General features: G+C 42.6%; 1 protein-coding gene across 1 annotated transcript in view; it reads right to left on the bottom strand.

Moving 5' to 3' along the window:
• Nucleotides 1–2,295, bottom strand: part of LOC147659494 (ciliary microtubule inner protein 2A-like) — a 215,877-nt gene extending 213,582 nt beyond the window's left edge. The window contains exon 1 of the mRNA XM_086951702.1: nt 2,201–2,295. Coding sequence (XP_086807828.1) covers nt 2,201–2,295 — 95 coding nt within the window. The remainder of the gene's footprint in view (nt 1–2,200) is intronic.
• Nucleotides 2,296–17,229: the final 14,934 nt, after the last annotated feature.

The following is a 17,229-nucleotide window of genomic DNA, read 5'->3' as shown; positions in this document are numbered from 1 at the left end:
AGGTAAGCATCCCTCAAGTCTATCGATGCAAGGAAATCGCCCTGAGACACCAGAGGAAGGATCAATTGAAGGGAAACCATCTTGAACCCCTGGTGAGGGATGAAAGTGTTGACCCACTTCAGGTCCATCACAGGGTGAAGGTCCCCGGTGTGCTTGGACACCAGAAAAAGTATGGAATACATCCCTTTCCCCTACTGACCGCTGGGCACAGGAATCACTGCCTTTTTGATCAATAGGGAATCGATGCCTTCCAAAAGTGCCAACTTTTTCACAGGATCTCTGGGACAAGGAGTGGCCCTGAAACAGTCTGGGGGTGTCTGGGCAAACCCAATGCGCAAACCCTCCGAAAGTACCGGAAGCACCCATTGGTCTACACAGTCTTCCGCCTAGAGTCCATGAAGCAAGTTAGGCGACCCCCAACTGGACCTAAACCAGGAGCGATCCAGTCAGGACTTGGAAGCAGGAGCGGAGGAGGCAGAAGCGCCGGAGAACCGGAACTTATCAAAGGAAAGAGCACCCCGGCCACGCTCCCTACCACGAAAGGGCTGACCAGCCCGACCCCTCTTAGAAGGACCAAAAGACCTCTGTGAACCAAAGGCACGGAACCTGCCAGGACGTTCAGGAGCAAGTAGTTTATGATTAGGCTGTCCTGTTTTCAGTTTCTATTTTTGGTAAATTCTGGTGGTGTTTTTTCAGTGTTTTCAATATCTTAAAAAACAGTTGTTATCAGTGGTTACACACTTTCACGCCACTAAAAACAACAGAAAAAGTGTTTTTCCGGTGTTTATGGAACGTTTTGCTTTTATCATTGCTTGCTTTCTGCACTCAAAGAACATGGTATATAGACAGTGTACGTATAGTGTATATGACGTCCAAAGAGATTTTTGCAAGTTAATCTTATTGCAGTACACCATACAATACTTCTTCAGTGAGTCTTTGGTCATGTGCGCTCGTGCTTTCCTTCCCATGTAAACTTCTGTGAAAAGGCCCTCTCAGCATTCATAGCCGCTTGGGCTGAGAACCGTCAGCTAAGGGACACAGTTAGGATTACTCTTTCTTTGATGCCACATAAAGCACAAAATGATAAATATTTGTGTTTTCGTTCCTGGGCATAAGAAAACAGTGCACCAGAATGGACTAAAAAGTCAATAGCATCCCTCATTAACTCTGAAGATTGTAAAGATGCTTTCAGCATACCATCTAACAAGTGGCAAGGATCTCCTACAGGGAATCACTTCAGCTCGAGTATCAATTTTGACAGGTAATCACACACATTTTTTTTACACGTAGCTGAATCACTACAAATACAAACAATATCACTCCAATCTTTGTTGAACTTGGAAAGAACCTTTTTTGCAGAGCATAACAAGTGACACTGCGTTCCATGCTTTCCAAAAGTCTAGTGTCACGTTTTCACCACTATCCCAGATAGGTAATATATATACTTGTCACTATACCTTGCCTTTAATGTTTAAAGCCTGAGGTGTTGGGAATTCACCTACTATCAATACTGACCCACTAGAAACTATGGTCTGATGTATTAAGGGGTTTTACCCATTCTCTATGGGTAAATGTGATGACACATATCAGGAAAGATTTTTATGAAACTAGCCATTTTACCTATTAGTGAAAGAATCAAATGCAGCCAAAAAATCAAATGTGAGTTTGATATGTCCTGATTCTCTACAGTTTATAAAATAATTAAACTAAACCTAAAACGTGAAACTAAACCCTGCATCTTTAGACCAAAGGCCAAAAAACTGAAAAAAGTAAAAGGAAGAAACAATATTTTAGTGGCATCCCTAAAGAACAAAACTCAAGCAGAATAATGTTAGCCAGTCTTTCTTACTGCTTACTGCTAGCTTGTATAACAAAGTTACATTTTATTGACCCCTTCAGTAAGAACAAAATGACTCTTTCACTTTCTTTTTCCATTCTTTGAATGGCATTAAGTTTGTGGTTGTGCAGGTGTTTTTTCAGTGTTTATATGTTTTCACCGGTGAGGGCTATTTTTCTTTCAGTGGGGTTTTATCAGTTATTATAGGTTTAAACCTAAAACCCCACAGCCTATTTATGATCCTCCGCCGCCGTCTTCACCATCTCGTCCAGAGGCGAACCAAAAAGCTTAACCCCAGAAAAAGGAATCTTCATAAGCAAGTTCTTCTTTGCAGCATCAGCCTTCCACGAACGGAGCCATAACTGACGCCTCGCAGCCACAGAGGACCCGGCCGCTGAAGCCGCCGCCCCCAGTGAATCAAAGGAGACATCCGAAAGCAGACGAACCTGCTGCTCCATCATCGCCAGGGTAGAAGAAACATCCTCCCCCTAGTCCAGCAACTCCGACAGAGACTGAAAATCCTTAAGCAAGGACTGGATAGTGTAAGACGAATAGGCCGTAGCCCTGATAGAAAAATTCGCAGCTGCGAAAGTGCGTTTCACAGCACTATCCACATTACGGTCAACCGGGTCAGCAGGAGAAGAATCTTCCGAAACAACAGTCCCATGGGAAGACAAGCTGGCCAACAAAGAGTCAACCTTCACAGAGGCAGGGTAATTCACAGCAAAATTCTGCAGCGGGTATCTCTTACTCAAAAAACGAGGAAAGGAACCTTTGTCCACATCCTTCCATTCATTCTCCAGGACCTTCAATACCGAAGAATGGAGAGGCAAAGAATCAGGCTCAGGACGATGATATTGCGAAAACAGATCGTCTTCCAGAGGCACAACAGAAGCAGGAAACACAAAGTTATCGCAAATGTGACCCAGCACCTCCTTCAGGTCGGCACCCTGCACAAAGCGACCCCTGACATCAACCTCCTCATCATTATCTGAATCAGCATTAGCAGCAGTGCCATCAACTCTCACCTTTTTTGCAGGAGGGACAGGCACCTGACCGTTCAATGCAGCAGACACAGCAGAATTGATCATCTGCTGCAAGATTTCCATCGAAGGAATTTGCACCCCAGAATCAGAAGCTACGGCCAAAGAATCAGGAGCATCAAGATCAGACGAAACATCCATGACAGCCAGCCACATTGTAGTGTAGTTCCTAGTTTCCCACTAGGCCCTGCGCATTGGAATAACATAAACAGTAGTATCGATGTAGAAGTGCGGATCTTCCAGGCCTCTACTGACTATGCTAAACTTAATTGGGTTTGTTACCAACTAGCTCAGAGGTCACTGGAAACTTTCTTCTCTGCATAGGAAGTGATCAGCTTCCCTGGCACAGACAAGAAGGGATTCAGCTTTCCAACAACCGTGCAACATGACAACTTTGCTCCTCAGATCAAGAGTCAATCTCTAGGGTCGTGTGAAACAATAGACATGTATTTCACTCAGTCAGATTAGTGCAGATTACTTTCACAATATGTAGAGAATAGAGAGACGGGCGTTTGTCAATAAAGGGTTAACATTTATTGAACAGTCTTTCTTCTCGTACAAGAGAAATGTATTGCCACAATTGCAAGACTTGTTATGATAAAAAGTACGTACAGTAAGATAAGTATTGCGAAATAATACTGTAGAAGCATTGATATGGTTTCTTAGCCATACAATGATTTAAAAGTAATAAAACATATATACAGTCATATATACATTAGGCTAAAATACTCAACTGGTGCTTCTAACTACGCCTACCCCAGTGTGCCTGACCTAAGCCTAACACGTGGAAGGGGAGTAAGTAAGTAGCTTTAAGTTAAGTTGGTTTTGCCAAGGTTTGCTTCAAGAATTCTCATCTAAGGGTTTAGTCAACACCATACCTCTGAATAGAATGATGGAGGTCTGGTATCTCCTTCAGGAGGCACTCGGTATCCCAGTCACCCGCGAGGGCAGACTAGAAACGCTGGAGCTGGATTTCTCAGCAGAAGAAAGGCAGCGTCTCTCTTCAGCGCGTCGAGGAGGAGGAGGGGGGACAGCGTCCGCGGGCAGCTTGGCATCTGCTGGGCTCTTCGCAGAGGGACGGCTGTTCAGCTCCTAAGCTCACCACACCATCGTTCGCGCTTTAGCAGCGATAATGGTATCAGTAGCTTCACCACCAAAGGGACAGCAGCAGCATCAGCGTACTGCATACAGCATACAACAGCAATGGGACACCAGCAATTGCTTAAGGCAACGTTGGTAGTATTTATACCTGACAGGTGCCTGGTTTGACGCAAGTTTGCTGGACATAAGACGTCAATTAAAGATGTCACTAGGAAGTGATAGCTATCAGTTGCTCATTAGAGTTCCATTACTAATCAAAACACAGCAAGCGGGGATTTCCAGGTTTGCTGAGTTTTTATCTTGTTGAAGAACTCGGCGTGTTAATCTAGGAATATCAGATAGTGACTTCTGCTCTGTCATTGCACTAATTGGTTGCAAAGGAAGTGGCAGAGAACTATTCTGGAATGTGGCTCTGTTCGTGTGAGGCCAGAGATGACTTTCTGAATATCGCACTTGAACGGTTATGCCAATATAGGGAGTAAATGGATTTATAGCCGAATAGGGGCATAAGGTCACAGTATCGATCAGGAACCTAGATAAACACGCAACACCCACTCCACGTTTTCATGTCCATCAAATTACTAAAACTAGAGCAATAGGATGCATGTGTAACATTGCCCACCCCAAAATACATAAATGCATTCGAAATAGGCGTATTTTGTAATACGTGAAATTTAGGTACTGTACGTTTTTTGAAGCATAGAAATCAATGAACGATTATGCAAAAAGAATTACACATGAAATATCTCTGAACAGAAGAAGGGCGAGATAAATCATCACATATAAATGCATTGCAATAAATGTGCTAGAGGCTGATGTAAGTTTGTTATGTCTCTAGATGTGTGTAGAAATAGAAGTTTGAAGCTTCTGTTCTCTAAGAATAGTTTTTACGTTAAGCAAAGAATTGTTCGTGCCAAAAAAAGGTCAATATTAAAAAATGTCCAATTCAAAAGAATTAATGCTTGAACGGGGAAATAGAGTTCCAACGCTTTTAGCAGTTTTTGTTGATCAAAACTGAAGGCCGAATTCAGAGTTCATGGGAACGCTGTGTGTCGGAAAGCTTCTCAAAAGTTATTGTTTCTGTACGGGTGAGAACATCGTATCAGACAGGCTCTCAAAGAATTGGTCTACAAAATCAGGTGACAGTTCAACCAAATTTGATAGTGCTGTAACTTGGCAGGTGTGAGAATGATTGCTGTCATCATAGTCGGGATCAGCAATGCTCACAGAAGGTCGTACCTGGGTGATGTTGCTTTTGTCACTCGCTCCACTGTTACCACCTAGTCGTAGTACAGGAGTCTCAACGAATGCCGTCATCAGGATTGGTAGCCGCTGGAGACAACACAATGCGTGAGCCGTTATTGGACTGAGCAAAGTATCGACGTCCATTGGTACTGCTGATGGAAGTGAAAGACAGATGTCCAACACGCACTCATCTCCGCATAGCATACATCGAAGTACCGGTAAGATACAGTTCTGCCATATAGGTCTGAATGAAAGGAACCAGGTCATGTTTAGATCTCTCAGCCTGGCCAATCCGAGGACGTTAGTTATCCTGTCCCGGTAGCGCATTGCTAGGATTGTCTCTTCCATTCCCATGGGAGCTATGTCTGAGTTTCGGCTTGCCATAACGAAGCAGGAGGGTCAAAAATAAAATCCCTGCAACGAGTCCCAAAAATAGTGGTATCCCGCCAAAAACAGAGTGAACAAAATTAGGAACGATTCCCAAAATTGCTTGGAAAGGTGTTAGCAGTCCCGTAAAAATCGTCTTAAATATGCCTGGGATGCTTGTGGCACTAGACATGTTAAGGAGTTGGCTGAGCATTTCTACGAAATGCACTGGGCAATTTGTTGATAAAAGTTCATGAACTTCAGTAGCTGTCCTTGCAACTAGAAGATCATACGTCTCTTTTGATGACGTTATAGGCACTGTTGTCTGTAAAAGCACAGACTTCATTTTGCTTAAAGTATCAATTCGTATAGAATAGAGATTCAGACGAGGCCAGATGGGAGTCACTGTGTCTGCAGGCCCACTCGGGAACAATGCCTGCATACAGCATTTGACCATGGATGTTACGCTTACTAGATAACTTTTCCCTGGCACAAGGCCACAACATCTGTGATCAGTTCTAAGAATGTAACTCCCGTTTGCAAGTTGCATAAAGAAGGGCTCTATCTGAGTTGCAGGTGTGACTAGCTGGTGGCATGAAAGGTTGTTAGAATTTCCATCACATGCTCCGTGTAAATTAATACCTTGACACAAAAGTGTACCGCTCAGTGAATGTTTACAGTTGTCACCACTAAGAAATACATTTTTGTCGCTGTCACTATAGCAAGAATGTGTGTATGGTAATTTCCATTCTGATTTTACATATCCTTTACCCAATTGTTCATACTGGCCAGTAGGTATGTATTCAAGGCACTTTTTAAATTGGAAAGTTGTTATCGGAATAGTGATAATTCCGTGTATTATCCATTCAATGACAGGACTCTCTGACATTGTCAATGGTAATCTCTCAAGTTTTTCGATGCTCAGGATTGTATAGTCTGCTCCTTTCTGTGCCAAACTGATCTGTTTATCAGTAAGGTTAAAAATGGAAAATAATGACGTTGTGTTGATTAAACGCCAAGGCACATAGCCTGAACGAAGATTTTGCAGCGTCCAGCCTAATTGTATAATAGAACGTAATTGAGATTGGCCATGTTGTAACATTAGCAAGTCTCTATCTATCACATCAAAGGCAGAGGATACAATATTGTCCAACGAATATATTCTGGAAGACAGAGTCATTAACCCATTGTCCACTACAGAAAGTGATTTTTCCAAATTAATACGATCAATTTCTCGTATTTTTTCTGCAGTTTCAATTTGTGTGACTTTCCAAGCCTCGTTGTACGCAGCATAGATACTGGTCGCTATGAAACGCTTTTGACGCAGTTTGCGTGGTCCAAGAATGAAATCGCGCAAATCAGCACCATCTTTTAGTAAAGACAAGTGTTGCTTAATTTCAGCCAGTGTGGATGATGTTAGCCATTCAAGGCAGAGTTTCCCTACACTGTATGTTGTTATTATCCCTGGATGTTGTCTCTGGGAGTATCTAGGGTCTAGTCTGGTCATTTTTAACCCCTGTGTTTTATTCAGGAATCTATCTTGACAGTTGTTTGTGCCAGTAGGCCAGATTAACCATTTTTTCCAATTCAGGATGTGTTCTGTTAAAATGTAAAATTTGTGATACGTCTAACTCAATATCTGCAGTTATATTTTCAGGTATTGGCTTTGGTATAGATGGTTTGTTAAGGTCTTTGATCTTAGCTAGGGCAAGACAGGATGGTTGGTGTATTGTGTCATTTAAAAACATCATTTGTTCTGGTATCATGCAGGTTCTGAATAGTGCTTCAAGGCCTTGTACCTGCCAATCTTTTGTACCCCAAATTGTTTTCGTTTCAATGTTATTTTTCCAATAATCAAAACCAAATGTCATCATTGTGTCATAAAATGCTTCTGAATATATCAATTTAGAATTTGTCAGCATTGTTTTCATTCCTGTTTTATCTAACAGTTTGTAATAAAACGTTTCTGCATCACTGGTGTTAAACCCTGAGAAGTATTTGAATTTCTCAAAAAATGCTTTAGAACTGCTTTTAGGTGGTGTAGCACAATGTTCCCATTGATTATACATAAAAACATTTCTAGGCTGTGCAGATTTATGCAAGTAATGATCACCATAATGTGTGTAACAGAATGTTTGCTCATAACTAGATGAACCTTGTAAATAATCATGATCTGTGAATCTAGCTGACATTACTAAATCAGACATCATGTCATTAATACTGTTAAAGTCCCAATCATCAGAGAATGTACTAGGTTTTACAAAGTCACTTAAGGAAACCTTCAGTTGATGAGGATACTTCAGGATTTCGACCGGACCATAGATCTCATAGTCAGTTTTCTCCCATACTACCCCACCAGGTATTGGAATTGCTGTGACATTTACTGTTGACAGTTCTCTTTTCTTCACATGGGATGATCTGTGTGGTTTCAGGACTAGGTTGATGTTCTGACTTGCTGTGTCCATTGTACTATATTTTCCCTCAATGAATTTTCCCAAACACAGTACCATGATGAGCCAAAGCAGGAGGAAAAATACACCTAGACCGAACCAGTACTCTAACCATGGGGAAACAAGGTAGATTTCCTTCAGTTGATGAAAGAGTTCCGTTGCTTTTTCTTTAAAAGTCTTTTTTGTTTCTGGCATCACTTCGGGGTCGTTTTGATCTTCAGAGAAGTTGTCGAAGTTGATGAAATAACCAGAGGCAGTTCTGTCAATTGATGGGATTGTTCTTTCAATCTGTCTTTCGGTAGCATTTTCTGATGCCACATTAGTGTAGACTGGTGTTGTTTCTTGACGAACTGTTTCAATCTGTGTTTCAAGAGGCACGAGTTCCATGGCATTATTGCATAGTCCTTCACTGTGCACTGCAGGCTGATCGATTGTGATTAGTCTTTCAGTTTGAACCTCTTGGATTGTTGCAAGTTTGGATATTCTGTTGTTTCTTGGGAGTCCACTGGGCCTACTGTTGATTATAGGCCACATGCTTGTGGTTTTACCAGGTCGATGGACACGACTCTGTTCTCCTTTTTACCAACAACTGATCTTGTTCCGGTGACTGCCAAGACAGGTACTGCTTTTCTGTAAGAAGGCCCAAATTCCTTCTTCACTGCGATCTTTTCTCTGACTAGATCCCCAATCTTTGGAATCCAGACAGGCCTTGCTGGGGCTGTTGCTTGTGGTGCCTCGTCAGTGGTATCTGGCTGTTGCTTTAACTTTATGTTGCTTAAGGATTTTCTTGTTTCATTCAGTTCCTGTAAAACAGCCAAACGATCTTTGACATCAAAGTCTGTTGTTTTTTCTTGTACCACTGACATCTGACTATCGAGGTCCTGAATGTTCATTCTAATTCCGAACAATAGTTCGTATGGGCTGAATCCTTTTAGAGAATTTCTTGGCAAGTTATTAAGACTAGTCTGGACACTGATTAGATGTTTGACCCACCCAGCGCCTGAACCTAATACCTTCGCTGTTATAGATCGCTTTATGTCCCGGTTTTTTCTTTCAACCACACTATTCCCTTCGGGGTGCGACGGACAAGAATACCGCAACCCAATTCCCATGCTGGCCATGGCCTCCCTATAAGCTCGAGAGCTGAAAGCAGGACCCTGGTCAGAATGGAACGTGGTAATTGCTTATATGCCGATATGACTCGCAAATCTTTTATAACTGTTCTAGCGTCAGCCGAGCGCTGGGGCCACATCCATATGAACCTCGTACAGGAATCCACTGCTACCATGATATATCTATAGTTGCCGTCCCTTTGTAGGGGACCACAGTGGTCCAGGTAAACACATGCAAATGGTTTATCCGAGATAAGAAGGGGTGTCTGCGCTGGTCGTTTTACTGTTGATACTTTTAACCTTTGGAATATGTCGCATTCTAATACATACTTTTTAGTTTGTATTCTCAAGCGAGGCCACCAATATCTCTGTTTTAATAGTGATATTGTTGCGGAAACGCCAGCGTGTGCAGAAGCAAGCCCTTCGTGTGCCACTTTGATTAGTCCTAACCTGTGTTCCCTGTTTGGAATTACTCTATCCCCCACTCCAGGGATTCGAGCAAAAGGAACATTATTCGTATCTGTTAAGTACAAGTACTTTTCAGGAAAGCCTTTTGGGAGTGTTTTCTTATCATTTTTTACTGACGCACTGACAGCTTGTAGAATATCGCTGTCTATTTTTGTTTGTGACCGAGTTATCGCAGCTACGGAAGCCGTTTGCACAGCTGCCTTCGCGGCTTCATCAGCCAATGAATTCCCTGCAACGTGAACGCCATCACGTTGATGACTCAGAGTGTGTATCACGTGAGTCTTTTGTAGTTCTTTTTGCAAAAGAACTACCTGTTCCCAAAGCATTTTATGCTTCATTGTGCCAACTTTTGCATCTTTGAAACCGTTTTCCACCCAATTCTGCAAGTATTCATTATAAGATTGTACGCAATAAAAAGAATCACACACTATTAGTGTGGGGAATTCGCGATCGGCATTTTCTAGCGCCATCTTAAATGCTACTAATTCAGCTCGTTGAGCCGAGCAATCTCCTAGAGATTGTGTTTTGGTGACCATTGGTCTAAATTTACCTTTGTGCCAGCGACCTTTAACAATCGCGCACGCAGCACTGTAAGCTTGCTTACCCCCAACTGGGGTTGTGCTGATCCGTCAGTATATATAATACTTCCGTATTCTTCGAGAGGCAGGATTTCAATTGGCAGAGGACATTCATATTCATATTGTAAAAATTCCTGTGTTTTTAAGTTAGGATCAAATTCGTAAACTACGTCTGTTGCAGCAAGAGAATTAACCCACTGAATCCATCTCGGATGCAAAGCTTTAGCATTAGGAATGCTTGCTTTAGTTACCGCTTCTAAAGCCGGTATAGGTGTTACGATTATTATTCGTTTACCTTGTGCTAGGGGCCTTTCTTTTGCTACAGCAGTCTGAACCGCAGTTAGAATTTTCTCAGTTGAACTGAATTTTATTTCAGCCTTTGTGTACAAATGTGATTTGTAAGCTATTGGTACCTTTTCTCCCTCATTAGAGGTCAGGTATGTGAACCCGCATCTTCCTGGGATGCCTCGGATTACAAGATCACGTGTGTTGTCACGTGTATCTAATTTTGTTTTTGCTAACATGTCTGTTTGCAGTGATCTCAAAATTTTTGTGTGTTTTTGAGTCCAATTGATTTGTTTAAAATCAGGTTTAATCAGTTCGTAGAGAGGTTTAACCCTCTCTGCGTAATTTAGAATGTAAGTTCTTCCGAAATTCAGAAAACCTAGAATGGATTGTAAACTCTTCAGCGTTTTTGGAGCTTGGAGTACAGCGCACTTCTCTAAGAAGTTGTCCGCTAGGCTTTTCCCTTCACTTGATAATTCGTACCCTAAAAATAGTACCGTCAGATGGGCAATTCGAAACTTTTTAAAGTTGAATTTGTAACCCTCTGCTGCGAACCCAAGTATAATGGTGTTCACTCTTTTCAAGTGAGTATCCAAGTCGTCGTCTGTGAGATAGATATCATCTACGTAAGATAATGCCTCATCATCATATATTTGTAGTAACTCTGTTACCCTAGCTGAGAATAGTCCTGGGCTGTTCTTGAACCCCTGTGGGAGTCGACAGAATTTTTTCTGCGACCCAAATGCAGAGAAAGCGGTCAAATATCTGCTTTCCGGTGCAATGTTTTGACAAAAGAAACCATTAGATATGCCTAATGTCGTTTTATATTTTTTCCTAACTATGTTATTCATTAGGGCTGCACTATGCGAGTTTTGTACTGCAAAAGTTTTGCAACATGTATTAAGGTGTCTGTAGTCCAAAACTAGACGATATGAATTGTCTGGCTTGGAGACAGGAAACAAAGGATTGTTCATTTGAGAGGTGCATGTTTCAATCACCCCCTGGTATTCAAGTTGATCTAAGATCTCCCTGACTTGTTTTTTAGCTTCTTGCTTAATGGGATACTGCCGTTGGGCAGTTGGTTCACTTTTTAATTGGATTTTGTGAGGAGTTGAGTCCTTATCCCATCCTACATGATTTTTATACAATGCCGGTGCCTGGGCTACTGCCCATTTCCTTGCATATGTATATTTTTTGTGAATCGGAATGTGATTCGAGAAGGCAGGCATAATCACTTCTTCGCCACGAGGGCACTCCCTGACAAACTCTGGGGGCCAATCTTTTTCAGCTAACAGAATATCATAGCCTTTTGAGAGTTTATCCCAAAATAGACCCCTTATTTTCCTAGTCTTATCACCCTCTATACGCAATGTTATTTCGTATATTTTATGGGGCTCGCTAAGTCTGGTGTCGGCAGTTTCAACCTGAATGTATTCATTCGTGTCCATTGTCTCCAGATGACTCATCAAGATCTTGCGCGCTATACTGATTTCTGCTGCACTGTCCAACATTGTCAATGCCCACTCCCCGTTTTTCAACTGTGTCCTCAGTATTCTCGGCATGGTTGATTACTCTAATACTGGCTACCTTCTTTTTCTGACATTGAGATTTTTTACTCTGAGCAGGTTCCTTGTCTTTGGACTTGGTGTGCTCTCCTGGGTCTGACCGTCCTCTTCTTTCCGAATTCTGTGTAAAAGATCGAGAGGTACGTGTATCAATACTTTGATATCTATCAGGTTTTTTCAGATTATCCCTATTTCTAAGGTTATATTTTTTCTCAGAGGGCTCCCTCTGGGGAGACTGGCGTTCTCGAGTCGGAGTTCTTTCCCTCCGTCGAGGAGACCTTCCCCTGGACTGGAAAACTTTTTCCTTGGGAGTGGATTGTTTATTTCCATCCCAGCTCTTTTTAGGAGTGTTTAAATTATTTTTAATAAATAATTTTTCAGGATTTTCGAGCAGTTGGGGCTTAACTGGTTTTCCACCCAAGCTGTCTCTACCTAATTCTTCATAGCATTTTTCTATGATTTTTGCAAGCTCAACAGGATCTTTTATATCTGTTTCCTTCAACTTCTGGCGAATCGCCACAGATGCTGCTTCTCCTTTTATGTTGGCTAATAATATAGCCGAGACCTGCTTGAAGTCTTTCAGTAATTTCATACCTAGATTTAAAGCGTGCTCTGGACCGTATTCATTTTGAATCTGTTTTAGCACTTCTGGTATTACTGCCATAGACGGAACACCGTGTGCTTTTGTGTAAATGGAAGCAAAGACTGTACCCCAAGTGTCGCAGTCCTCCACGTGTGGTGCGATTCCCATAGGAAGGCAGATTGTCAAGATTCTGTGTTTCTCAATAGGGGTAGTATCAGGAAATACTGCCTCTATTTGAGTGATTTTCTGTGCTAACCAGAAAGGAATTTGTTCCCGTTTTACGGGTGTTTTACCAAGACATGACTGTATGTTCTCTGGTGTAATTTTATTAGTGTTCCCCTGATGAGGGGTCAGCTGTGGTACATTAACAGCTGGCTGGACTGTTGCAGTCCGCATTACATATTGGACTAATTGCCTATGTATTTTTATTAATGTTTTTAGCTGTACTAACAGCTCTTCCTTTGACATTTTTACAATGTCCGGATGTGGTGTGTAGCTGGCTAGAACCGGCCACGTTGCTCCTGGTCTACCTAGTGGACCGAGCCTGGTAATGTGATCATTGTGTTTTAGGGCGCCATTAAACCAGAGCAGGTGCTCTTGAAATTTAAGTGGAATTTCAATCTCCTCGAAAGGAGCGTACTCTTCCGGAGGTTCCTCTATTTTGTAATAGTGAAACTCTTTTGTTGTAGCGTTTGCCGCTGGAAAGTTTATCTATGAATAGAATACCTCTGTCTGCCGATATCCGTGAGCCTCTATCACGAAAATTACTGTACCACCTTGTGGTGTCAGTCCGTTCTCTATAAGTTTTAAAGTTATAGATTTTCTTAAGTGGACAGGGATGATAATTGCATCCGGGTCTGTGTGTAGGAGACTCGAGTCTTCCTCTATTAGTAGGGTTGCCAGTCTAACTGCTTCCCTTTCTTCTTCACTGTCTGTCATTTTTATAAATGCAGGTTTTGCAGAGTTGGTCTCCAAGGAGACAAAGATTAGGTGCACAATATTTTGGAACACTGTATCCTTCAACGTTGAATAAACCAGAGCTTTACATAGGAATCTCTTCCTACTGAGTTTGGGCGGATTTTAACCTTTCACCCACTCCAGACGTCTATTGGAGTATTTACGGGAGAAAGGGGTGTGAAATATGCACAACTGAGTTACTCTAACGTCTTGCGTTAGTTTATCGCCTTACCAAACGTTGGGCGCCATGCAGTGTAGTTCCTAGTTTCCCACTAGGCCCTGCGCATTGGAATAACATAAACAGTAGTATCGACGTAGAAGTGCGGATCTTCCAGGCCTCTTCTGACTATGCTAAACTTAATTGGGTTTGTTACCAACTAGCTCAGAGGTCACTGGAAACTTTCTTCTCTGCATAGGAAGTGATCAGCTTCCCTGGCACAGACAAGAAGGGATTCAGCTTTCCAACAACCGTGCAACATGACAACTTTGCTCCTCAGATCAAGAGTCAATCTCTAGGGTCGTGTGAAACAATAGACATGTATTTCACTCAGTCAGATTAGTGCAGATTACTTTCACAATATGTAGAGAATAGAGAGACGGGCGTTTGTCAATAAAGGGTTAACATTTATTGAACAGTCTTTCTTCTCGTACAAGAGAAATGTATTGCCACAATTGCAAGACTTGTTATGATAAAAAGTACGTACAGTAAGATAAGTATTGCGAAATAATACTGTAAAAGCATTGATATGGTTTCTTAGCCATACAATGATTTAAAAGTAATAAAACATATATACAGTCATATATACATTAGGCTAAAATACTCAACTGGTGCTTCTAACTACGCCTACCCCAGTGTGCCTGACCTAAGCCTAACACGTGGAAGGGGAGTAAGTAAGTAGCTTTAAGTTAAGTTGGTTTTGCCAAGGTTTGCTTCAAGAATTCTCATCTAAGGGTTTTGTCAACTCCATACCTCTGAATAGAATGATGGAGGTCTGGTATTTCCTTCAGGAGGCACTCGGTATCCCAGTCACCCGCGAGGGCAGACTAGAAACGCTGGAGCTGGATTTCTCAGCAGAAGAAAGGCAGCGTCTCTCTTCAGCGCGTCGAGGAGGAAGAGGGGGGACAGCGTCCGCGGGCAGCTTGGCATCTGCTGGGCTCTTCGCAGAGGGACGGCTGTTCAGCTCCTAAGCTCACCACACCATCGTTCGCGCTTTAGCAGCGATAATGGTATCAGTAGCTTCACCACCAAAGGGACAGCAGCAGCATCAGCGTACTGCATACAGCATACAACAGCAATGGGACACCAGCAATTGCTTAAGGCAACGTTGGTAGTATTTATACCTGACAGGTGCCTGGTTTGACGCAAGTTTGCTGGACATAAGACGTCAATTAAAGATGTCACTAGGAAGTGATAGCTATCAGTTGCTCATTAGAGTTCCATTACTAATCAAAACACAGCAAGCGGGGATTTCCAGGTTTGCTGAGTTTTTATCTTGTTGAAGAACTCGGAGTGTTAATCTAGGAATATCAGATAGTGACTTCTGCTCTTTCATTGCACTAATTGGTTGCAAAGGAAGTGGCAGAGAACTATTCTGGAATGTGGCTCTGTTCGTGTGAGGCCAGAGATGACTTTCTGAATATCGCACTTGAACGGTTATGCCAATATAGGGAATAAATGGATTTATAGCCGAATAGGGGCATAAGGTCACAGTATCGATCAGGAACCTAGATAAACACACAACAACATGAATGAGTGCAAAAACAAACACAGGCAAAACACAGAACAGCCCGGTAAAAGAAGGACCAGAGGTTGCTAAGCAACCTAACAAACCCCTCCTCGACCCAATTGAAATGCGCAGTCGGAAGAGCCGCGCGCACACACAGGAAAAACAGTCTCAGACTGTCAGCGTGCCGAGCCGAGCCGAGCCCCGAATGCGCCCCCATCTAATCACAGATGCGAAGAGGCAGTAGACCATGCCGACGCCCAAACCGGCAGCAGGTAATGAAATGCCAACGGAAGCCTCTGGCCCCCACAGACATCGCACCCGGCCGCGTAACGTCCGCTCAGCAGGACGCACGGCCGGGAAAGGAAAAGTAAATTAACGGCAGACAGGACACAAGGCGTCCCGTCCAATAACAACAAACACAGCCGCAAACAAACGCCATGAAAGTCCGCTAAGCAGGACGTGAGGCACATAGGCAGAAGAAGGGGGAAAAAAATTAAAACATGAAACACATGCAAGAAAAAACGAACAAACATCGTAAAAAATCAACCAAACACTACTTTCCCCCAACTAGATACCAAAGGGCAAGGGGAACCGCTAAAGCAGGATCCCAGTCCCACTCACCTGACCAGCAGGTAACACAGCACTCGGAGAAGTGTAGAAAAAAAGAACAGGTCGTGTTGGTGCTTCTGTGTCCCTTTATGGGATTGGCTGGAGCCACTGGGGGCCATCTTGGAGGAGGGAGAAGGAGACTAGAGCGCTGTTTTTGTACTTGGAGTTCTGTGTGGAGCCAGAGGCTCATTTGTGATTACTGTGGCGAGGAAGACAGGACGAGGAGGTAATGTAGGAGTAGGCCCCTTTCCTGAGCAAACCGCATTACCAGAATTAAGATGCACTCTCAAAGAAAAGTTCTGGTTATTAAATGGAGTCTTCCAATGAACTGTAAGTAGTTAACTTGAAGGCATGTAAACAAAGTTTTAACAAAAGGAGAGTATTTTTTGCATCTTTAAGAAAAACCCAGGTGTGTTTTATTTTTACTTTGTCAACAAAAACGCTTTAAGTACAAAAACATGTTATGATGAAAGAAACACATGGGGTGATTGGTGAATACTGCTGTGTCTCTATGAATGGCTAACAAATGTAAACAATGCACACATCCTAAACAAAAAGCCATAAATCCGCAATTAACTTTTCATTTGTCAGCTTAGTGAATACATTAAAGAATGTACACTGGATCTCAACTAGAAGCTACGTTTCATGCCCCACCTGCAGCCTACCGAAAGGAATTCTTGATGCCCTATCAGCACCATCCAATGGCAGCACAAATAGGGCAGTGTAAGTATTGGGATGGAAATGTATCCGATGTGATGCTGTACTGTGCACTCCTGTAATGGGTTATTGTCAGAACCGGTTTGACAGGCATGCACCCCTGCCATCAGTTCTTGTCAGACCCGTTCTATGGGGCTTTAGGGTAGGCAGAAGCTATTGAACACTCAAGGGGACTGCTGAGGTGGTGTGCCACTAGTTTCCTCGGCTCCATCCTAATCCTCTGCAAACAACGCCAAGTACAACGCTTTCTAAACTTGACTCTCAGGGTAGCGAGGGCAAGCAGTTCAAGCCTTCTCTGGTAAGCAGTGTGGAGGCCAAGACATTAGAACTCACACATTAGCAAACAGACACAGTAACTTAAATGCCCAGTGCTGTTCTTTTAAATCAAAATACTTTCATTACACAACACAATGATGAATACCTAGTTATGTTCTTCATAAAATGGGATCCCCTCTCACTCTAATGTCCTCTCTCCACCTTGGTAACTCCTAGACACTATAATCCCCAATGCTGGTGTTAGATAAATGGATAGATGCAGATTATCATAGTAATTTCTTAGGGAGAATTTGAGAGCATAACATAATCG

Source organism: Lissotriton vulgaris, unplaced genomic scaffold (assembly GCF_964263255.1).
Source record: "Lissotriton vulgaris unplaced genomic scaffold, aLisVul1.2 SCAFFOLD_1337, whole genome shotgun sequence".
Classification (NCBI taxonomy): domain Eukaryota; kingdom Metazoa; phylum Chordata; class Amphibia; order Caudata; family Salamandridae; genus Lissotriton; species Lissotriton vulgaris.
Note: the sequence above shows the minus strand (reverse complement) of the source record. Positions and strands in the feature narration are given on the sequence as shown.